This window comes from Camarhynchus parvulus, chromosome 18 (assembly GCF_901933205.1).
Source record: "Camarhynchus parvulus chromosome 18, STF_HiC, whole genome shotgun sequence".
NCBI classification, from domain to species: Eukaryota; Metazoa; Chordata; class Aves; order Passeriformes; family Thraupidae; genus Camarhynchus; species Camarhynchus parvulus.
The window spans coordinates 2,452,114-2,477,228 of NC_044588.1; the positions used below are offsets into that span (position 1 = coordinate 2,452,114).

Consider the following 25,115-nt stretch of genomic DNA (forward strand, 5'->3'; position numbering starts at 1 on the left):
GCACGGGGCGGGGATTGTCCCCTGGGCAGCGGCACTGGGGGAATTGTCCCCAGGGCAGTGTCACTGGGGGCGGGGATTGTCCCCTGGGCAGTGGCACTGGGGGCGGGGATTGTCCCCCTGCGCAGCGGCACTGGGGGAATTGTCCCCAGGGCAGTGTCACTGGGGGCGGGGGCCCCTGGGGGAATTGTCCCCAGGGCAGTGTCACTGGGGGATGGGATTGTCCCCTGCGCAGCGGCACGGTGGGGAGTGTCCCCAGGGCACTGTCACTGAGGGGTGGGGATTGTCCCCAGGGCAGCGCAGCCCGGCCCCGCGCAGCCGGAGAGTCCCACTGGTGTTTTCACCGCGTTGTGTTTTCCCGGGTGGGACGTTGAGCGTGCGCAGATTTCAGCCCTGCCCGAGACCAGGAGCCCCGGCTGTGAAAGGTCAGTGCGGGTCCCTGGGGTCACTGTGGGCTCGGGCACTCCTGGCTCCGGTGGCAGGGCCGGGCGCGGTGACCCAGCGGCTGCCGAGATGTCCCCGGGGCTGCGCGGGCTCTGTCCCCTTGGAGGCGTGAGATTTCCAATTTGAAACATTTCCAGTCCCCTCTTTGTTCCCCCTGCCCTGTCCCACGCTGCCCGGAAGCTTTCCCCTCCTGAATGAGCGCTGCCGTTCCTCTGGAGCAGGGAAAGCTCCGTTTCCATGGAGGAAGTGAAGTCTCTGTGTAAAAGCTTATAAAGAGCCGTTGTGCAAGGGAAACTCCTGGTGACTAAAATTAACTGACTTGGAGACAAGCCTGAGAGCATTCGAGTCGTCTCTTTTCCAGTATTTTTCAGTTACTTGGTACAACACTGAGCTGCCAAACCCTGCATAAAGAATTAGATTCCCCAATGAAAAACTTCCTTGTCAACCAAATGGTCATTTACAAGTGAATGGGCTAATGCCAGACCGATGGGGCACCTGCCCCGGTAAAGCCTTTACAGAGCTGGGGCACAGCAGAACCCAGGAGAGCCTGTAAGTGCTTTAAATTTTCTTCACAAAGTTAATTCTTTGTGCTATTTAATTTTGAGGAAGTGACTTGCAGAGCTGGGGTAGAAATGTCAATGTTACATGTTAGTGAGGAGGTTTCTGCCTACAGGCAACTCAGTAAGAGAAAACAGCCACCGTTGTAAAGAATAGTTGTTGGTAGTTTATTTACAACAAAATGCAACGAAAAATACAATATTAAAAATAATAAATAACTTGGAAAAAAACAGAAACTAAGTGATATGAGAAAAATGACAGTCAAATTCTCCTGCTGAGCCTTGCACTATTGAACGTGCAGAGCAAATCAAGACTTGGTCCTTCTTTGACGGTGGTGATGCATTGCCTGATGTTGCCATCAGTGCTCTAAATAAGAGAAATTAATTACTGGACATAACAGAATCACGTGGAATTATCACAGAAATGAAAGAAACCAATAAAACCTGCTTTAGTGACACCACAAAACTACAGGAGATCATAATTCAATGACCATGCTGTTCATTTAAAGCAAAACATTGTTAGACTTATTTAGCGATTTTAACTTACATATAGAAAACCAAGTCCAAACAATGGCAACAGAAAATCTCCTATTGACAAGATTTTGAATTCTCTCTTACTGCACTCACTAATTCATAAAAAGCATATACATTTGGCTTATTTCAAAGGATAACACATTGTTTTGAAGTTATAGTGCAGCAAGCTTCAAAGCAGTTTTAGCAAAGTATAGCGGTCTTGTTACAAACTGAAATTCAAGGAACAAATATTTCAGTTTCAAAGTCTCTACAGCAGCAATTAATGCAAATTGGCTACTAGATGTCACAAAATCACCTTCCAGAATAATCAAAAAAGCCAAAGAACAAGGTCAAATAGTTTCTTTCCATAGTATTTATCCAGTCCTTTACAAAATTAACCATTACATTCATAAGAAATCCCATTAAGTACATGTTTCAGGAACAACTTTTGTGGGTCCCTCCCTTTTTGATTTTTTTAGGAGATTGACCCTCCTGAAGCTGCACTGAATTGCCAGTTGTTTTGTAATGATTGTTCTATCCAAAATACACAAAAGTACAAGCAAAGCCTGGAGGTTTTCATAGAAACCTGAACAAACTCATCACAGTTTTTGCTCTGAACTGTATTCTCCTTGATAAAAAATTCCTTGCCAAGTCCTAGCCGGGCTGCATCACGGGATTCTTGTCACTGTGGCAGAGAAGAGGAACACAGGCTGTGCTCACCAAGCTCTGAGGCTGCACCCAGTAAATAATCACAGCATTTATCTTTGCAAATGAAGTGAGGAGCACCTGCAAAACTCTCTATTTTAATCCTAATAAACATGTCTGAAAACACAACAGAAAGGGAAAAATCAGCACTGAAAACAACCCCTTCTCCTCAAGGTGTTACACTGAAATACTCAGACCTTCCTTCTCATTTCCTTTCATGTGTGCCTACTGGGAATATTCTAGAAAAAGCTATCTTACCCTAAATAGCACCCAACCAAACAGAAAAAGGTATTTAAAGATCCTGTCATTGACCAGATGGGTGATGACTGCTGGGGACAGCAAGGCAGAACTCAGCACTGGGCACTTCCACAGTCAGTGAAAACCTGGGATATTCTTATCCAAAGAAGGAACACATTACAGATTTTTTAATTGGCCTTGATTGAGCAGCAGCAGAGGCAGAGTGGCTGCTCCTGACCCTGCCAGTGCTGGATCCAGGGTGGGGACACTAAAGCTGGGCACAGCAGGGGGAGTCCTGTCACTCTGACACTCTGACACTCCAGGATCTGTCTCTCTCCTACACCTCTGCCAGGCAGATATTCAAATCTGTCCTGTTCAATGATTTTCACAAATGACTTGTTCCCAAACCTACTTAATATCATGATCAATGTATTGGAAATCAATCAGTTAAAATCAGTAAAGATGGAACTGCTGTGGTCTAACAATCTGTGTCCAACCCAGATTCCAAAATGTGAATAGAAACAGTCACATGAGCACCAGGACACTGAATAGAGCTGAGCAAATTTGTCTTGGACAAATTAAAAATCCATTGAAACAGACTTTCAGGTGGAGCAGACCTGAACTATTTCTGTATGGGCCAAAGTCAGGCAATGAGAAAAGAACCAAACAATGTTTTATGTTTTTAAAGGTTTCCCTTTGCTGACAACAGTCCAATCTTGACACTAAATCAATGATAACAATAAAAAATTACACATGATCCTATGATTCCATAATGTGCACCCTTGTTAAGCTGAAATCATAAACCTATGTAGGAAAGTTTTGTTTTCAGTATTAGAGCAGCTTCTCTTTAAACAAAGCAGCATCACCCATCAGGTCACCAATTACCAGTCAGAATTACCAGCTCTGGAAAGAAAAGCAAAGCCAAGCATGGACAGGACATGGGAGAATGCAGGACCACAGCAAACCTGCAGAGAGCTCCTGGATTTTGCTGGCTGCAGGATTTTCACTATCAGACAAATGAACACTTGTTTCAGTGCAGGTTGGCAGTGGAATTGCTGCTGCCCCTAAAACCTCTTCCTAAATACCACTCATTTCACAAAACCTGTGCTGCAACTGCAGACAGCGAGGAGCTCAGTGCATTTCAGGCACTGTGCCCTGGGTTTGGGCACCCCCAAACTGAGTGTTCAATATTCAGGGACACCTCATCTCTGGAGAGGTCTCTTTTTTCCTCCATCCATGAACCATCAGTGGTGGCACAAAGTATCACCCACTGGGATCATGGTTCAGGTAGGAGCTGTCATTCCCTGGGAATTGAACAGTGGCTCCCTGATGTCACCAAGGGAAGGAGCTGCAGCAGCCATGGAGCAGCAGCTTGTGTGGGGGAGAGCAAAGTGTCCCACAGAGGGGGCAGTGAGGAAAGGGTCTCACCCAGTTCATGCTTTGAAGAGAAGGAAGGAAGAGACCACTCCTGCCATTTATTTTTCTCCTTCTTCCACCATCTACACTTCCTTCTGGGAAACATCCTTGTCAACAACTGAATTCCTGAGATTGAGGAGTGATTTCACACACACACCAGGAAGACCACTTCTGGTTCCTCAACATCACCCACCACTGGTTTGCTTTTTGAAGTGATTGATTCTGTCCCCCTTCCCCAAAGGAGGCAGTGCCTGCACCCAGCTCTGTCATATTGTTCTGTTTAGCAGAGATGCGAGGCAGGAAAGAAAAAGGAGTCTCCTGTTTTCTTCCCTTTGCATTCAAGGTCTCCCAGCTTGACTACTGCTCTTCTTGCAGCGAGGAAAAGACAGAATTCATTGCTTTTGTTTCTCAACTGGCACAATTCAGCTGCTTTTTCCAATGTCACAGAACACCACTGATGAACACCAACACTCTGAGCTCACAAAAGGACAGGGATAGTAAAATACATTATCTACAAGAAATAGGTGGTTCCTGTTACAAATTCTGTGCAAGGTAGAAATAGTTCAATGGCCTCAAAGTCAGTATAATTAATTACAACTGGGGCTTTGATACAGTGATATTTTAGGTTTGAAAAGATTTGTGGTTTTGTGTTTTAGGCCCCAAATCCTGAGTCATATTAAGCAAAATGTGGATCTGTTGGTGTTCAGGTACAATGAGTTACAGGTCAAAGGTTTATGAACACACAGGAGAAGCCTGAGAGTGGGAAAGATTTCAAAATTGGTTATAAAAGAAGAAAATGGGAGGGTTTTTTCTGTTAACCCTGCATTCTAGTTGGCACTAATTTGCCTCAGAAGTCCTTGGCAGATTTATTTAATACTTACTCCTAATTATAAATGCTGTGACCTAGATGAGGGTTTGCAGGCAGAGTACTGCTACAGAGAGAATGGTTTTCGTTTATAGCATCCCCTCAGACTGTTCCATTGGTGTCAGTAAGATGCACCATATGGCTTGAAACACTACTTTAGGAATATATAAACTACTTTCTCTTGCATGCACTTTTCAGAAGGTTTTAAGGATCAAGTCTGAGGAAAGGAGTCATCTTTCCACACCAGAAAGATTATCTGAAACAAACAAAAAAACCAACCAACAAACCACCAGGACCTTTGTAGCAATTATGTCACTCTTGCTGTGGCAGACATGGCTTATCAGGAGGAAACATGCAGGGTTAATTTAAAAGGTTTTTTTCGATGGATCTGGAAGAGTGAGAGTTTCCGGAGCAGACTTTTTCCGAGGCCGATCTTTGGGAACTGTTAGGAAATCAGGAGCATCTGTGGAGAGAGGGGTTGATGGAGCACTAGATGGAGCACTGCGGGTTGAGGAAGGCATGGAAATGCTAGAGATAGATATTGCCGGTGGGAAAATCCCAATCTTCTTGTTGGTAGCTTCCTGAGTGGCTCGTTCAAACTCTCGGACTTCATCCATTGTCATGTCTTCAACGAAAAGGAATGAAAGACAAAGGCATGTTAGAATAATTTCAAATAATTATTTCATTAATTCAGTTAAACTCCTTCCATCCAAATCCTAAAGCAGGGAACGATTGCTTATCACGCATCTCATTAAGTGCTTCTCCGCATGAATGCTTCCCCATTGTGAGGCGCTGACTGGAGCACAATGAGCACAATGTAAAGGAAACAAAGTTTTAAGTACATTAATCACGTACTAATGGTTCCTCTACCTGGATCTGAGCTGAATAAAGATTGCTGCCTCTGGAATTGCTGGCAAAATCCAGCTATTCCACAGGCAGCTAAAGAGTACATTTGGATACAGTCAGCAGGTAGCATTTTTCAGAACTTCAAACAAAATACAACTGAAAGGGGTTTTAAATTTTTCATTTCGATTATAAGGCCAAGTGGGCAAAGGGTTGCCATGGTTTGTTCATCTGCTGTAATTATCAAGGGATGAAAAATTCTCTCTCCTTCCATTGACTTGAGCTGCAGCTTCATGCAAGGACCGAACCTCTTTTGCTTTTCCCCTAATAAAGCCTGAAGAATTCGCTCTCCTTTGACAAAGCCACACCATTCAAAGCCGCGCTTCCAACTTTCCACCCGGAAACTGCGCTTAAACCCCGGTGGGCAGGTGACAAATGCACAGCTCAATTCCCTGCGCAACGCAGGCAGAGGAGATGAGGGATGAAAGCCCCTGGGGAAGGGAAGGCGGGCGGGCCGAGCGCGGGGCTGCCGGAGCTGTCCCGGAGCTGTCCCGGTGCTGCCCAGCCCCGCAAGAGGGCAGCGCGATCCCAGCACGGAGACGTGCGGAACCTGCGATAAACCCCGGGGAGTGACATCTGCTACCAACCGGGAAGTTGAGCAGAAAATCAGGAAAGATCTTCTAAAACCTGCTGCTCCATGTCTGCAGTGCCTGCAAGACGCCCACCGAGCCAACTGAAGGCAATGTTAAGATTTTTGCTGAACGTCAAGTTAAATTCATAAATTTGAAGTATTTCATTAGACCATTTATAGATTCTCTGAGCCACGAAGGCTCAAAAATATAGAAATAAAACCAGGAGTCTTTTAATCGATTAAGAAGTCTCGCATATTCGAGTGTCTGAACCACAGGACTGGCAGTGGGGATTACCGATTTTGAGATAAAATAATCTTGTTCTTCCAGGGCACTGATGCTTTTTGCCCCTACCCAGCTGCAGACATGTGCAGCCTTGGCTGTTGAAGCAGCTTTCTGTTGTGTTCCAACATCACATGAAATAAATCAAAGCGTGCACGGTGCCGGCTGCCTTGGCTCCCCCTGCACCACATTGCAGGGACCCCTCCAGCCCACACTGGCACCATTAGGAGTGAGAATCTGCCTATTGCAGATCTGACAGAAGTGCTGGCAATAAACAGATGGTCCCAGGGGAACTGTACCTACTCATGTTGGAGAGAGGTTTGAACCTGTTTTGCTGGTTTACATTTCGTTTCACACCCTGTAACAGTGGGTGAGAATTTCTGCACTCAAAGTGTCCCAAATCCCACTGAAATCACAGGGATTTTGATTGAGGAATTCTGTATGTTGTGAACCAAAAGCTGTCTTGGACAAATGAAGGGGACAGGAAGGCTTGTCAGTGCACTGTCCTTTGAAGTGAAGTCTTACTGAATGGAGCCTCCACGACTCTTCATTTTCAATTCAGACATTAAACATTTCAATTGACGTTTACTTTTTAGCTTCTATTTGCTTTAATTTCCTTCTACTGTGATATACACTCAAGTAAAACAGTCCTTACACTGAGCTAGGAAGACTCAGGTTCACTTTCTATTTTTTTTCATTAATAACAACTTCTGTTCTGACCTCAATGACAATTTTTCCACAGGGAAACTACAGGTGGCAGACTTCATTCAGAACCAAATCCTGAAGTGTAGAGCCAAAATCTGAACTGCTTCTCTGCTAAGGAGTAACCTTGATGTCAGTGAAGCTGCTGTGTCACGAGCACAAGAATTACCTGCCCTGGGACTATGCAGACAACATCTCCTCAGGCTGGGGCCAGCTGGCACTGAGCAAGAGCCAAGGAAAGACTTGGAGCCCTTCAAGCCTTGCCCCACACTGATTTCATGACTAAACCCAGCACTGAGTTCCACAGCACCATTAGCAGAAATAAAGGAATAATGACATTGCAGGGGCAAGGGCTGCTGCATCTTCTCTATTTGCACAATCAACCTCTAAATTTAGGCCTCTACTTTGGAGCCCAGATTAGGTAATTACTTTATAAAATCTCCAGACCAGAGAACTTACACAGAAACCTGCCCTTTTCCACAAACCACTGCTACATACTTCTGCAAATACTTCCCACCTTGTTGGTAGCTAATCAATGACAGTAACATTAAAGTTACCTTGAAAAGAGTGAATAACTCATTAAATTTTTTTTCCTGGTGAAAGAATTTTGTGAATCCCATAGAAGTTTTCCACTCCCCATGTTCTTGGCTTTTTGACTAGACCACTGTGAACTCCTGCATTTTTTAACTATTGAAAGAATAGAAAGTAAAAATCCTCTTTAATCTCCTCTTTATGTATCCAAATGAAATTTGAGCATTGTGTTTTCCTGGAAGCCAGGGAGCTGTATATGAGCCCAACCCCACCCTCCCTTACATAACTGGCAGGGTTACAGTGCAAACCAAAGGCAGGATTGCACTTCACAGAGAAAGATTCTGTTCTTATTGAAGCAAAACCTCCCCAAAATTCCACTGGCTGATCAGCATTTGGTTGCTCTTTTCTGGTCTGTGCAGATGCATCAGCTGAGGATGGGCAATATGTTTTAAAAATTGACATACTCTTGCTTTGGCATGGCTCTCTATTTCATCCACAGTAGATGAATGTTGGTTGCAAACTTTAATGTTGGTTTTTTCATGCATATTTTTCTCGTATTCTCGAACATCATCCATAGTCATATCTGTAAAAAGTTCAAAATTGTTGGCATTTTCCATTGATTCAGTGCAAACTTAATTTTTTTTTCCTAAGGAGAAGGTTCTAGGAACACAAAGTCTTTCAGCAGAAGCCAACAAAGGATTTTTAAAAAGCAAGGAGCAACTAGCTTTATGAAAATTGCCTCATAAAGGTAGTTGTGTCAGCCAAGGAAGGTGCAAGGTTAAGTCAAAGGGAGTCAGAGAACAGGAAGGAGTGGAAATTGTTTAGGAGTATCTGTGTAATGTAAGGTAGGCAGGTAGTACTGAAGTGCAGGCCTTGGCAAAGGCCAAGATCTTCTAAAGAGATTTTAGAAGATCCTTTGGAATAAAGGATAGATACAGAAATATTATAAATATGTACTTACCTTTCCAGCACTTGCAAAAAGAGTTTTTGTTAACTTTGCATTGTACATCTCATAACCAGCAAAAATCACAGTGTTAGAGCCCACACCACTTTAGATTCCAGAAACTAACACTTAAACTGGTAAATGAATTAATAGTGAGTATGTTAATGGTTGTGTAGCCTCAAGCAATTGAATGAATGATGAAAATTAGAAATATCCCACAGATGAGGCTGATCCCAGCAGCAGAATCACTGAGCACTGCCCAGCACAGCCTGCCAGGTGCTGTGGAACACCAGGCAATGGTTAACACCTTGAACAGGATTTGTCACCAACCACAGCTCCAGCAAAAACATAAAGAACTCAATAATTGACCTGTGACTCTTCTGAGTATTCCCAGGCTTTCCATAAATGCCCTGGGGAGTGAGGAGTCAGAACAGGAGCAGTGTCAGGGTTTGGGCTGGGTTTGGGCTGTTCTTTATGATGCTTTGGTAACTTCAGAGCCTCATAAAAACAGCCATCAACTTTTGACTCCAAACACTTAAAGAGCATTTTATTAGCACAGTCTGCTTGCAAATGGGTGCCCCTTTGGTCATGCACTGTGATCTGCTCTTGAGGCTCCCATATTGCTCAAGTTTATGATGTGCCACTGGGATTTGGGAGTTCTTGGATCACGCCGCTCCCTGCTCTGTGCTGTGAGGCTCCTGCTGCATTTTATGAGGCAGCTTTTAAGGCAAGATACAACTTCAGCTGTTGTAGTGGCAGCATGATGTCATTATTCATCAGTAAAAACAAATGCAGTCTAAAATTTTGATCAAGGAATTTGAAAAGGAAACATGGAATACCCCTAACTCATACTCCTTCAGTCTTTTACTGTTGTCTGGAATGAGAAACAAGCTCAGAAGCTGTGTCAGTAACATGCTGGGATGCACTTTGCCAAGCACAGAACATGCTCTTTATTAGTAAGTAACACTGAGAAAATAGAATTTCTTAATAATAAAACTAAATAGAGTTTAGTAAATTAAATGACAAAACACATTCATACTTACAGGGTCAGTAACAGCAACCAGTCATTAACATAACACATTGTTTATTACACTGATTATTTGATTCAGTTTATCTGACTACCATCATCTCCAGGTCTTTCTCAAACTTTCATTTCAAAAGGTGTTAATAGACACTTAAAATTATATTTTGGATGCTAGATTATTATATCTATTTTATTAAGCCCAGATTTTTTAGGTTTTGTTTTTAGGCTGATAATTAAGCTCTTAAAAATACACTATATTTGTTAGTAAAAAGGCTCACTCTGACTAGGAAAAATCCACAAGATAATTCTGTATCACAGTATTTCATCTGTGGAAAGAGTAATTTTGGCAGGGAGATTTTAGACTTAGGAGGGGAAAATCTATAGTGAAATGTTTTTGAGCTAAACCTGTTTGGTATGTTTGACTTCATGGCTGTTCATTTGTCATCATTATCAGTAACTCTGCTAAAGTGCAGCTGACACTTTGCTCCACAGTAACATTCTCCATCTCTCACTGTATAGATATTTTGGGTAGACTGGGAGCAAATTTATGGGCTCAATTTTTACATGAAGTCAGGCTGTTTTATTTAAAGTTACCAGTTTCCCTGACTTGCTGCAGGGAAAAGAATGGATTGTTCTTTTTCAGGTAAAAAAAGAAACAAATCTAAAATTAAAAAAAAATAGCTCTGAAGAACTCTTTCACTGGATATAAAATTCTCTCACTAGTTTACAGCTATCCCAATAGAAAAAGATATTTTTAGCAGTTTCAGTATTTTTATGACCATTACAGCACAAGATTTTCATGCAGTATTAAATTTATAAGAACACTGTGATTTCAAAAGCAATTTTTTCTCTATTTCCAAACAATGAGCCCACTGAGTCGGTGGCTAAATTCCAGTGCAGGGCAGTGACACCTCTGAGATGGGTTTGCAGCAGTGACTTCCTGAGCAATGCACAACAGCTCAGAGCTCTGGTGAGAGGTGTCCCTCAACCACGAAATGCCCAAATTGGTGCTTCCTGAAGCTTGAGGAGGGCCTAAATAAACATTCTAAATATATTGTCAAATTCCTATGGTATTTCCATGGCCTGTCTCAGAGCCTGTTTTAAGAGTTGCTGTGGTGATGGATATGTCTTACAGAAAATGCATGTGAAAGGTACAAACCAGTGAGCTCACTTTAGACACTGTGATTACTGGTTTGATATTCAGATTGCTCTGTCCTACTGGAAGTGCCCATATTCCCACAGCTGTCTCATGGATTCCAGCACTTTTTGCATGCAGCTGCTGCTGAATCAGACCCCATAGGATTTATGCTTATCTACATCTTTTGTCAGAAAAGCTCCATCTTTTCTTTGTTGCAATCCATATTGATAGCTTAAAACTTTCTGAAAAAGCTGGAAATGTGTTGGGTCAGAGACCTTAGGAGTCTGCAGGATGGAAATGGCTGCAAGTTAAGGCAGCCTTAAGAAGGAGCTTTATTCAAACCTGCACGAGGTTCTCCATACAGACAACTGCTGCCTGCAGGGCAGGTGAGGCACAGTGGCAGGTCCACTGACATGCTGGGATGGAAAGGCATCCCTGGCTGCTGCCCAAATCCAGCATCCCTGGAAGGGTCCAAGGCCAGGTTGGATGGGGCTTGGTCTAGTGGAAAGTGTCCCTGCCCATGGAAGGGGGTGGAAGGAGATGATCTTTAACATGGTTCCACCTCCTCCATGAACAACTCACACTAGGACCTGATGATCCATGAAAGTAGATGGGAACCTGCTGTTAAATGTCCCAGGCTTGTCTCAGCCCCCTGGAAGGGTTAATTTGCAGGTTAATTGGCTCAGGAGGACACTCACCATACCACTCATCCACCCAGGCAAACGCCTGCCGGTGACCGATCAGCAGGATATCTCTGACCACCTGCAAACAAGGAAAGGGTTAAAGGCCTCAGCAGCAACAAAACATCTCATCTGTGTCTTTCAACAGGATTGAAAGTGAGAAACCCTCTGATAGTTCTGTATCTAAAACGTAATTTTGGCCCTGAAGGACTCCTAGTCCAGCTTCCCCCTGGAACTGGATCTGTTGCCAGCACTGAATCATGGCTTTGACTAGCAAGGAATCCATTTGGGAATGTGTAGAGATACCAATATGTAGGGGGATAGAACAGAAGTAAAGTAAAGGCAGTATAGAAAGTAATCTTACCCCCTAAAGAGTTGCAGCTGGGTTAATTATTAAAGATTAGGAGCAGGTCTGATTTTAACAGGCGACAGCTATAGCCAATAAAATGAAGAGTGTTATAAAAGAGTGGATTGGTTGGCTGAAAGGGCACTGGAGTCGGTTGGCTGTTGTGAGAAGAAGGATGAGTCAGTGCTTAGAGGAGCTGCCTATGAGAAACATCAAGGAGGTACCAAACTCTGGCAATATGGAACCCTTGCAATGTAATGACAATAGAACTCTTGCAGTATAATGACAACACCAATATTCTTTGGCCAATTAGACATTCTGCATCTCTTCTTTTCCCCTCTCAGTATTTAAAACATGTAGAAGGTCAATACTATAAAAATTTTGATCACCTCGTAGTTATGCTATTCATGAATTTAATTTTTAGTAGACTGATTTCCCACTGTCTGTTTCTAAGGGATTCCTTACCTCACTGTTGTGTGTATGGGACCCCTGTGTACTCAGAAGTACCTCAGCTCATATATTGGTCACAGCTCTGAAAATGTTATTGATAGTTTTTCTCAACCTTAATCCTGAGCAGCTCTGGGCTTTGTCACAGTTGTGCCCAGAGTGAAGTGCTGGGCTCTGCTCCAGCTCTTTGAGACCTTGTGAGAGGTCTGAGCCTGGGCTGAGCTCCCAGGCTTCTCCAGCCACATTCCTGTGAGTGCTCGAGTTCTGCTCATGTGAAGGATAAGAAACAGCTCCTGTTTCACTGACCTTGTGTACAAATTGCTCTACTCTGGTTTGAAGTCCCCAGACTTCAAATTTCACAGTCACAAGTTTGTAGGAACACATAATTGGCTGATGGGTCTCTCTCCAGCCTTCTTTCAATTGGCCTCTCCCAGTTTTCTGTGACTTGAAGTATTTGGGATCCTGCAAAACAAAACATACAGGGAAATGCAGGAGGGGAAGTTGTGTTTGTCAGTTTGCTAAAGTAAAAGTTGTGATAAGACACAAAATATGCTAATAAACATTATGAAAAAGCAATAGGAAATTGACTTTTAAAATGCACTAGGATATCCTGAAATCCAAGCCTGGCAGTGAATCAATGGCAGCATATTCTTGGAGATGCATTGACAATCATATCATCCAAGACTGCTGTTCTCTGCTGTAGGAAAATCTGTTATTGAAAGTCATTACAGTGCAGTGCATTCCAAGGGTTATTTATGGCCTTTGGAAAAAAAAATTAAAAATAGTGGCTTCTTCAGAGGCTGCTTTTCCACTGCCCCTTGGTGTGAACTGCTTGTACTTTCCACCTGTGCCTGTCTCCTGAAATTGTGTCCAGTTGGAGCTTTGACACTTCAACACTGACCCTGACAATGCCATCTTCAGCTTGAAGTGCACTTGGTCATCCTAAGCTAAGTAGGAAACTCCTGCAGTTTATCCACCTCTGGTTACAACTAAGTCATGAGCAGACACTGAGTAATCCCAACTCTGGTTCTCTTTCAGAAACTGGGAAATCAAAGAAACTACAACATTGAAATTACAACATAATTTCATAAAACCATTAAAGGCATTAGTTCATCTTTTAAAGTTTACATGTGTCTGTACAAGATACAGTTTTATCTATGAAAGTGTTATTTTCCATATTGGTATAATTCTATTTCCCTTTATGTCCAATCCTGCTAATTATATCTTGTAAATAGAAATAATTTATGGTTAAGCACTGGTTGTCAGAACTCGAAAATTATGTCATTTCAGAAAATTCATAGTGGAGCTTCTAAAATCTGTCCTGAAGAGTAACCAGCAGTGCTCAGCTGTGTTCTTTCCCCAGTGCTGAGGTCTGGGAAGATCCTTTGTTGTAAAAGTAGTTAGTCATGTACTTAAATAGTGCCTAAATTATGCATTAAATGGATTACAATCAGGAGAAAAACCACAAAAACCTGATAACTACTCTGATCTTCATTTTGCTTTGTTCAGTGTGAGTTTATGTATCACCCAGCATTCATGTTCCTACTGTTTAGTTATCTCTTGCTTGACTTCTGGTTTTACCCTAAACTGAAGCTCTGCCATTAAAGCTTCTCTCCAAAGCTCTAATGAGGTTGGGAGTCTTTCCTCCCTGTGAAAGTCACTGCTTTTATTGCTGACACAGCCTTTGCAAAGGGGAGACACTGAGCTCACAGTATAATAAGGTTTCAATGTTAAATCACCATAAAAACAGTTCAGCATCATCATTTATCAGAGCAACACCCCCTGTACAGCACAGCTCATGGTCACTGGCTGCTGCCAATCTTGTCACCCAGCAAAGCTCAACCACAGATGGATCTATAGATTTTCTGTTTGAAAGAGCTGTTTAATAATTGATCATTGCCCAAAGCAATCAATATAATAATAACACCAATAAAAAGAAAAAAGGAAAGAAAACATAATATTTAGAAAGACATAATATTCTAGTTGGAGATTCCTTAAAAAAAGAAGTCATTACAGAAAATATTATTTCAAATATGCTTGCAAAATATTCCACTGTGAAATAACGATCTCTAAAAAGGAAAATAGTTTCCTATAAGTCAGGGTCTGCTACTTCTTACACACACACACAGTGCTGGTGTAATGGAGCCATTGCCTTGATTCAGCATTTCAGATATACACTTTAATAATTCTGAGTGTTGTACTTTACAATCCTTCAGAGATAACCAGAACTATAATGGAGAAACTTCAGTGCAGTCCAAAGGGATTTAATGTAATCAATTTGAGTCAGTATCAAGAAATTCTAACTAAAAATGAAATAATGAATAACTGCCCTGCATCACTGCTTGTTCCCAAGTTTTATGGGTTGGGTCTGGTTTGGTTTGGTGAGTTTAACCCAGCAGACAAAGGGACACACAGTGGGAATGACTCTGAACTTTGTGGCCCACAAATCACCTACCAACTGCAATGCAGCTGATCCATGACATCACCCCCAGGTGCAAATTCCCTTAACAGCACCCAGAGATGGCACCTCTGCATCCCTTAATCCTGTCCTTTTCTTGAAGGACATGAGGATTAGTCACAAATTGGCTGGAGAGCTCCATGGGAAGAGCCCGTTCAGCAACTCACATCAAAGAGCTCTTAGGGAAATTCCTGCCTTTCTGGAAACATTAACATATTGATACTATAAAACTGCAGACTGATGAATGGAAGCCAGACCTCAGAGGAACAGATTTCCAGGCTGCTGTATGAAAGATCAAGGTGTTAAAGACTTTCCTGAGTGCTTGCTCAGGGAGCTGAGACTCAAATGCTGCATGAGAGCCAAGCAGGGGATGCAAGGCACACTGTGACATTGGGCAAAGTCAGCTTGAGAATTCCATCTGGGCCATCAGCTCAAAGGGCACAAATGTTTGACAGAGGTGAGATCTTGTAAGGAAAATGAATATCCTTGGGCTTTAACCCAGCTGCTAAAATTTACATGTTTAACAACATCTTGACTGTTTTAGAAATGCACAAATTCTGTCCCAGCAATTGTTTGTGCTATGGATCATACGAGGAAGCCTTTAAGAGAAGAATCTCTACATTCACCTCTATATTTTTACACCTTTCCTATGCCTCTGCTACTGACCACAGCCATGGGCAGCAGGCCATGCCAGAGGGACTTTGGTGGAACCAGGACTGCTCATCTTTTGCTCTTCAATGCCTGATCCAAAGCCTACTGAAATTAATGAGAACTTGGACAAGAATGATTTTATGTTCCTTACTCGTGGGTTCAAATTGCTAAATTTAGACTCACAACCTGGAATTGTTTCTGCAATTAGGCACACAAGGTCCTTCTATTACAAAAAAATGAAGCAGGGCTGATAATTTTCCATTAAAAGCAAACAGAAATTATACTGGTATCCAGCACTGCCTCTCTCAGCAGCACTCGTGGCACATGTACTTGAATCTTTTCTTCCTGTACCTAGAAGCTGTGCAAGCTGAACTTTGCTCTGACCCCACTTTAATGTTATTATTTAGATAATTTTGTGTGTTCCTTATTTTTGCTTTTAGACACCCATACCTTTCTTCCCAGAGAAGACATCATGCAAAGACTACGGAGTCTATTCAATATTTTCCCCTTGATTTATCTACTGGCAAAATCCTCAATCTGTTTTAAATGTAATGGCATAGCTAAAATCTTTTTGTTTAAATAACCTTCTTGTCCTTTTATCAGACACAATTTATTAGGAAAGCCCATCTGGCAAATCCTTTTGCTAGAGGAGCAAAACCTACTCTGTATTTGCAATACATTATTGCCAGGTGCAGAGTGATTTAAAAATAGCACTTCTGCCAACAGAGCAGAAACATCATAACCCGTGAGCTGGGCTTAGTTGAGAATGAAATGTAAAATTACAATGAAATAAAAGCCTCTGTATGTGGGATATGGATTCAAACCTAGCACTCTCCCAGGTTTTATTACTTAGACCACGAGTCAATGTGTTTATTGATGGAGTCTATTATTTATCATTTAGCATTTATTTACTTAACTTTCCTCACGGATGTCATGTGCATCAGACGTGGAGTGGAAAGGCCCTTTCCAGGAAGCAAACCCAGCCCTGGGTTGTTGCAATGCCTTTTCACAATTAATTCTGACCTGTTCCTTTGTACTCAGAGTTAAATAATGAAATGTATTTGTTGTTTACAGAAAACCTCCAAATCTGCCTGGCACACTTACCATCAGCTCTGCCATGGTACCAGGCCTGATTGGGAGCTGCCAGAGGTGAGAGTGCACCCTGCTTGTGCCATGCATCCTGACCTCTCAGATCCTTCCTTCTCTTTAATGCCTGGATTAATTTTTTTAGACTCATATGGCAATATCATCGTGCTTTTGAAGTGCAATCATTTTTTCCCTCTCTATGCTGAAGACCATTTTGTTTTATCTTGAATTTCAGAACCAATCATGGGTTTAATACCTGTCATCTGGCATTTCAGCATCAGCTGTAGTTGCTAGGTTTTAGATTTCAGCTTTTTTAGGCAGTGCTCAGGAAAGATTTATTGGTGTAGAGATGCTACCACAGACATTTATGTAGAGTCATTTTTTAAGGACTTCTAAAAAAATTTCCATTAAATGGTATTTTCTGGAAGATCCAGCTAAATACTTAAGAACTGTAAATATTGGGACAGTTCTGAGGTGTTAAAATATGATAATCCAGCCAGCCTTTATGTGAACTCACACATCAAGTGAGTAAGGAAAAGGAAATGTTCATACTTTTTCATATCCTTCCCTGAACTCCTGTGCTGACACGGTGCCCACACTTACTGGGGGGCTGAGGCAGCTGGATTATTTCAGCTGCCACCATTTAGTGATGTGAGGTTTTGTTACTCTGAAAGCACTTGGACAGGCCTAAGGTGGACCTGTCCCAGAGCAGCTGTGCTAAAGGAGAAAAGCCAGCAATGGAAGAAGAAAACTGCAGCAGCTGCATGGAATCTGTTTAGAAGCAGCCTGGGAAGTTTATTCCATTTGTCCAGCTCTCCATTGCTTTGTTATAAACAGGAAATGAAACGTTGTTAATTCTGAGAACTTGAATGTGTTTGCACTGAACATTTTGCTCAGTAGCTCACAGCTACGGTAAATGTTTCATTTCATGAATGATTCACTGGAGGCCCTCACTCCTCAGCATAGCTCAGCTTTGTTCTTTTCTATATTTCAGACAAATATATCTGTCTATATAGCTGCTGATACATATTCATTGATGCTAAAGTCATAAGGAAATGACTTCACAAAATGTACAACTACTCTTACCTGCCTGGTACATTCTCTGTACAGAAATACAAAATTCTGTACCTGATGCAATATGTACATCCAGGTTTGGAAAACACATGGCTCCTCACAGACAAACAGGTAAACTTGTTAGCTGGGGTCTAGAATCAACCTTTCTCCATTTGGAACCTCACATTTAAACTTAAAACTTGAAGCATCAGACCATGCTTGTAAAAAAGCCCTGTATTTGAGATGTGGCTGCTTCACAATGGAGTTTGTAGATGGTAATGAACTTAAAGGGAGGTCACCTGCTTTAGGATACCTGAGTTGCTGCAGTTCACCTCCTCCAGCCTTCCACAAAGGCAGAAATCAGCTCAGCCCCAGAATAGAGCTGGACTCTGTAAGTGTGTGTAATAGCTCCCAAATCTGCCTCCTGATTCACCATTGACCTGGAGATTTCAGTCCCCTGTGCACTCTGCCAGCCCCTCATCCTTAAGGGCATCCCAATCACTTGGAGGATTCTGCTTAAGAGATCCCTCAGTGTTACTGGGAGAGGCTCCCTTGAAGTGTCCTGCAATGAAGCAACAGCTCTCCTTAAGCCTCCAGCTAACTGGATTCTTCACTTTTCAATTTTAGTTAATATTTAGAAGGAGAGAAAAGCAAATATGCACAAAGTTGAATTCAATCATTTTCCCTTCAGCCAGGACAGTTTTGTGGAACACATTTCCTCTCTCAGCACTGGTGGAGAATGAGCTGTTCAACTCAAATGGAATATTATACATACAAAGATTATTTATATATTTTGTCTTTTTATGTGTGAATCACTATTATGGAAATGAAAATGGAATCTGTTTTTAAGATTCATGTCAGGACAACTGAAAAACTACTTTTTAGATAGATCATAGGTGGGAGGACACAGTGGCTTTGTCCTTTTACCATCAAGCTCATAAGTCCCAGCACAGAGCAAGCAGAGGAAGTAGTGTGTGAAGGCTTTAAATTATTTAAGCCACTCTCTAGTATGCAGTATTACAGCTAAATAATGACATTTGCTGTTAAATCTCAAGTGTATTTTTAATTGAAGAGGAATGAGCTTTCGTCAGGGTGTAAAGAAAACTCAAGCTCATTTCTAGAAGCTGCCAAACATGCTGACCCTGGTAAAGAACTTGCTGTATTTTAAGCCTGTGAAAGAGCCACTGAAATGAAGAGATTACTGACATGCCTGAAGTTAAAATTATTCTCATTGGTCTTTCTGGATGGGAGTCAGGACATTTATCATGTGGGATCTAATTGTTCAATCCTGAGAATTGCACTTCACTTTTAATCTTTAAACTTCATATCAGTTCAGATTACATGATGTCAAAGCAGCCAAATTGTTGTTATTAGTGCAACTAAAATACCTTTCAAAAGCTTACACAAACTGGGTTTATCTGAAGCTGCTATTTGGGAAACAAAACCCTTTCTCATTTGCATAGAATTACTGTTCTGATCGAAAACAGACGGAAATTAGATTTACAAACATAAAAAATCTTTTTATAGTCTCTAAATTATGAAGGAGGCCTCATCAGAAATGGGAATTTGGCTTCATGTTCATCATATGGTAACATAAAAACCCCACACTTTGTAAATTTTGGAAGATCCACAATTTTCAATTATTACTAATTCGCTATCAGTTACAGCATGTACACAGTTAAATACTGAAGGTGTTCTTACTGCTCTGTATGAATTCTGAAACAGAATTTGGTAGTCAACAGAAAAATCATCCATCAGTACAGAAAAAAACAACAGATGCTGGGCTATTTTTGTTGTTTAAACCCATATAAAATTCCATTTCGCTTGGAATCTGGTTTTTAGATTTGACTTTGAAATAGCAACACAAAGACTCTGAAATGCTTTTCTCCTTGAAGATAAGCCTGTTTTTCTGTATCAGGAGATTAATCACAGGGAAATTATGCTTTAATGGTTGGCTATTAAAAATGAGCAGGAAAGTTGCAAAACTGGTTGTCACCTTTGTGTTTACAATTTCTGAAGTGCAGAGAACGGGATGAAAAATCTCACAGGATGTCTTTAAATTACAGTCAAATGCTGACCTGTTCCATTAGCAGCTCATTCCTAAATGGAACCAGAAGCCATGGAGCTCAGATAAGATGATGGAACCAATAAGCTGTTTCATGAGGTGTTATATTATTTTTGGTACTAAACAGATAGGTTTCATTATCTAAAGAAAGTAATAAAATTACTTTTCATTCTACTGTAGGCTCAGTTTTGGTTTATGACCCACACATAACATTCAAAATAGGATCTATATAAATGGAAGATAAAAAGTACTTGATATTTTTAGTCTGAAAATCATGTCTCCTATAGTATAGAAATATATTCCTTGGCAAGTCCTCACTTTCTATCCTAAAAATGATTATGTAGTCTCGTTTTAGATGGTTAAACAGCTGCCATACTCACTGCCAGCTATGAATATAGACTTGGCTCCAGAGGCAAATCATATCTCCAAAATTAAATGTGAGCATAGATCTGATCATTCCTCTCTAGCTGCTTGTTGTGAACCATCATTTATCAACTCTGAGATTAAAACATTGAGACCTCATCTTCATTTGCATGGTGGCTGCTGATTTCAAGCAGTGAATTGCATTGACCTAGAAGAAGCACGCTCTTCAGAGATGTGCTCCATCAAATATACATGGGAGCAATTTCCGAGGGAATTTTCTGAGTGACTCTGCCTGCTGCCATTGATGCTTTTTGGCAGATCTGCTGCAGTCTGCAGTGTGCTCCAGTCCCTCTTGGTCTTGTGACATTGTTCCCTTCAAGCAATTGTGCATCAGCCCCTTGTCACTGCAGCACATCTGTCCTTTGCTGGGCTTGGACACTTTGCAGGGCTCACTGATCAGGGTGGGATGCAAGTAAGGACAGCAGGGGTGTTTGAAAGTGCTCAGATCTGCAAATTCTTCACTGAGCTTCATAATGCAAAGGAAAGGCCTTTTCTGGTTTGGACTAATTCAGCTGAATATCACAGGTCTGGTACAGGGTGTGTTCTGATAAGGGTAGGAAAGCATTTCAAAAAATCATGTGCAAAAGAAAGTGCTGGGCAATCTAGACAGAGAGGCTACTGGCTGCTTCCCCTCTGACCAAAGGTTCTTGAGATATTACCGACCAGCAAGATTTTATACAAAAACAAAATGGTTTTGATTTCTATGTTCACAGCCAAGTTGCCTCTTACCTCTGATTCCTTGTAATAGCGCTCGGGAATCTCGTCGCTGGCAATATCAATAAAGCAAACTTCTCGCTCCAGATCTTTAGCTTCTTTGTCAAAAATCTGTAAGAGTTAAAGAAATTCAAGTCCATTACAGAACAGCACCCTCACAAAATCCACCTGGAATAACTGTTACAAGCAGTTTCAATGACTTGTGCAACAGAATGTATTTTAGGCTTGTGCCTGAACAGCTTTGTGTAAAATACTCGAGTTTTTGCAGGAACACATTCTCCACCCTACTGCTCACATCGTGTTCAGCACTTTCTGCTCCCACTGCTGCTCTTCCTTGGATTTTTTTGGAATGGAGACTTTACTTAAAAACAGTAAGGTCAACAATTTGGATTGTTTTTCCTGTATTCTCCAGTCTTTATACTAGAGTCTGTCACTGTGTAGAAAACCCAACTCTCTGGTCTCAGGGGGTTTTCCCCCTCTAAGGACCACAGCAATGTGCAGGTGTTTGCTGGGAACAGTCAGAATTATTGTTCCACTGAAAATCAAAATTGTGGTTGAACTGCCTCAGTGGAAGCTGCAAGCTTCCCCAGCCCATCCATGCACACACACATTTCAATCCTTTAGGACCTTGTTTGGAACAGCAAGCCTCCTGTTCTATGCAAGGTGAATGATGGAGATATTTTGAAAATCCAGGTCATTTGCAGCTGCAGCACAGTATCCTTCTGTGCCTGTGTCCATAATTTAATTATTTAGGCATCTCAGTGACCCATGTGACTTACACTGTGTCTGCAATACATTTTCCTCATGATCCTGAGACCTGGAAACAGCGCTGAGCTAAAAGGCTACCATGAATTAGTGCCATGAAATTCAGGGAAGTTGTGCATCCACTGTCAGGATCAGTAATAAGCTCACAATGTGCTTTTTCCTTCAGGGCACAATGTTCTATAGCTGATATTTCCAGGAAGCAATTTTTTTTTTTTTTTTAATAAATGAACTGAATGCTCTCTTGATTTAATTAAATTCTAGAGGAACAGTTAAAAATACAAAATGCCAGCAACTCTTTAGTAACAGAAATGCTACTTCATTATTTCTGAAAGCATTGGGGCTGCCCATTTTAAGCATTCAAAAAGAGCAATGGACTCCAGGGAACACAGGAACCAGCTGGTAGGAAGAAAATTGCTCAGGAAATTGTCTTTCAAATACAGGAAAAGCTGAAGTTTGACTCTACAATTTTAACTTATCTTGGTAGTGAATAAACCAGGCAGCACTGAATGCTCACTGAGCTGGATGTAACATATTCACACATCTGAAACTGCTGAAGAACTGAGAAACTCCAGCCTGGTTTTATTTGTATTATTATACTTCTCCAATTGTTCTTTTGCAAAAAATTATGTTAATTATTTGAACAACGTGGAACTTTGAAGGAAAGCCCTTCTCCTGTAGTGCTCCTTCTCTGAATTGAGTACATTGATGTCAATCACTTCTGTGTTTATATCTATAATATAGGTCACCTTTTATAAGCTTCCTCACTTGCTTTTTTCCTAAACAAATTCAGAAATACAGAGCAGCCCCTGATGAAATCAGTTGAACTATTTCTGGAATAAGATGCATTTCACCATAATCTCTCTAAAATAATGGAAATGGGACTTAAGTGGACATTAGCAGATCAGCTGAGGCTTTCAATCTGTCCATGGTTTAGGCACAAGCCCCATAAATTCAAGCACATGCAAATCTCTGCCCATTTGCAACTGCCTAAATGGAGATTATTACCCAGTATCTTATCCAAAGAAATGTGCCCTGATCTGTCCCAGACTTGATCCACATATTTCACCTCATATGAAAATAGTTCTAAATTCCTTTCTCTCTTTAAAATGCTGTGATGGAAGTGGGGATGACAGATGCCTTTGCCAATCTGTCAAAACCAGGAGGAATTTTTCAACCATTTCAACGATGCCTTATTCACTGCTGAGGCTGTCTGTGACCATTTCCTTTATTCCAGAAGTTTGCTGAATGACATTCTTACTTCCCTTTGCCAGCAGAACTTGTTGTCTAATAATTTATGCTTCTCCCTTTCTCAGATTGTCCTCACAAGATTTGCAGCTAGAGATTTAATCTACTCATTCTATCAGCAGTTGAAAATAAGAAGTCATTAGAGAACAAGACTGATTTCTTTCTTAGGTCTAATTCTCTTATTGCCTCTCTTAGCCACAGAATCTTGGATTGCCTGAAACCCTGTAGGGAGGATGGGTTTATTGTGGCTGGGATCAAAGACACTAAAGAAACTTAAAAGTTTTAAAGGAAAAGATTAAAGGCCACAAAAAGAAGCATAAGGCTCTCAATCTGTGCAACTGTATTTGCAAATGTGCAGAAACTCAATGGCGAGAACAATCTGTATCCTTAAGAAGATGATGTAGAAGACAGAATATTAAATATTATATTGGAAAGAACTGGACAGGCTTTACTTTTGGAAGCCAAGTAATTAATTGAGATTAAAATACACAATTGAATGGAAAACAAAGAGTAACATTCAGACTGAAGTGGCCTTTTTGCCGTGGGTTTTGGTTTTATTTTGGGGGGAGTAATGTGACAGCTTTTTTACAACAAACATTTATATACTTCCCTTTCCTAAGAGGAATGAAAACTCAGCATGATTTAGACTACATCACCCACAGAATGACAGAAAGTGGGAGAAAGGTTTCAGCTGGGTCTTTATGACTGTCAGTGGTTTCTTCTGGTGAAAATGCAAAAAAGCCAAAAAAAACCCCAACCAAACAAAAAGAACTTCAAACAAAACAACAACAAAACAACCAACAAAAACCCCAAAACCATTAAACCCCCCAACCAACCAACCAACCAACCAACCAACCAACCAACCAACCAACCAACCACTCAACCAACCAACCAAGCTCAAACACAACCAATTAACCAACTAGAAATCAAAAGAAAAACCCACAAAATCCCCTGAGGCAGGTGATTCCAGAACCTCAAGAATAACAGCTCATCCAGGATATTGCAGAAATGTAAGGACTGGTGAACTTAAATTTTATTCCTTTGTTTCCCTCCTGCCCTGCAAGGACATGTCCTGGCACATGCTTTGCTAGCAACTTCCATTCTCCTGGTAGCCACAGCCAGAACAGAAAGTCAGGTTAGGATATGATGGAAATTTAATATCCTCTTTTCTACAAGCATTTTTTCCTATTTGTTTATTTTTTTCTGTGTTTAGGCTAAGTTGCTGACTTCAATTTTATTCAGATGTAGTTAATCTAAAATATAACTTTTATGGCCAATCTCCACAGCTGACCTGGATTGGATATAAACAGCATAAAGCCAATTTCTGTTGAATGCATTTATTCCATCCAGACTGGCAAACTGCTCTCTCATCTGCACCACCAGGACTCCAAGAGTCACATCTGTGCCTCTGGCTTGGCTTTGTTTCATAATATATGATTCTCTCTTGTGATGTTTGTTTTCCATCTTCAAGAGCAAAGGAACCATCCAAGGGATTACCAGCTGGAAAGGTGTTTGGCTCTGTCATTACTACACAGTGCTTTTTTCCCCAGCCTAAACAGAAGGAGTTTGTGGTCAGAAGGCTGTAAAGAGACAGCTAATTCATGGCAGGGCTGTAATTGTGGTGAGGACTGCAAGAATAATCCTTTTCTTCCATTAGAAAAATGCCCAAAATATACTCTCCACCTTGAAATTCTCATCTCTGTAGATTGCCATGGCCAGAACCACTGGCTGCTCCTCAGTGTGTTGCTGCACACCTTGAGCAGGTTGTGTCACCTGCTCCACTTTTCTGAAGGAAAACTCCTCAGAACTCAGAACTTGAACCATGGAGTTTATTCAGTGTGTGACTTTTCAGTAAGTCATGCTCCAATGTCAGCTGCTTCCAAATTCCCTAATTTCTTTTTGAGATTTATTTGGGCAGAGATTACAGGAACTGACCAATTTCAAACCTGTTCCTGGGATAAAATTATTTATGTGGACACACATAATTGGGAGCAATTTTTCTATGGAAAAAGAATGAATCTGTCTTTGAGAAGAGAAAATTTGGCTCCCTGAACTGGCTGGGAATATCCCTGTGTGCCACAGAGTGGGAGAGGCAGTTATATATTTATCTGCAGCCTTGCTCTCTGCTCCTTTTGATCTCCATGTCATGACTCCCCTATTATTCCATCGCTTATAAAATATCTCATTAAGATTTGTGCTTTCTGGACAGAGAACTGGATTTTTATGTAATTATGTCAAAGTAGCTGTGCTTCCAAGACCTCAATAGACTATAATATTTACTGGGATTAGTTTTTAAAGTCACATCCAGTTCAAGTGCCAGATTTACTGACTAACTTCAGTAGTTCATTTAGAAAAA

At 41.3% G+C, this 25,115-nt stretch overlaps 1 protein-coding gene across 3 annotated transcripts in view; it reads right to left on the minus strand.

The window, feature by feature from the left end:
• Positions 1–1,142: 1,142 nt before the first annotated feature.
• PITPNC1 (phosphatidylinositol transfer protein cytoplasmic 1) overlaps positions 1,143–25,115 on the minus strand; it is a 79,495-nt gene continuing 55,522 nt past the window's right edge. The window contains exons 6-10 of one of the 3 annotated variants that reach the window (XM_030962259.1): positions 20,765–20,860; positions 12,606–12,761; positions 11,525–11,588; positions 8,186–8,304; positions 4,932–5,359 (exon numbers count right to left, since the gene is read on the minus strand). In XM_030962259.1, the coding sequence (XP_030818119.1) occupies positions 5,354–5,359; positions 8,186–8,304; positions 11,525–11,588; positions 12,606–12,761; positions 20,765–20,860 (441 nt within the window). In that variant the 3' untranslated portion in view covers positions 4,932–5,353. Of the gene's footprint in view, positions 5,360–7,667; positions 8,305–11,524; positions 11,589–12,605; positions 12,762–20,764; positions 20,861–25,115 lie in introns of those variants that run through there. The other 2 variants (XM_030962257.1, XM_030962258.1) reach the window with 2 other exon arrangements.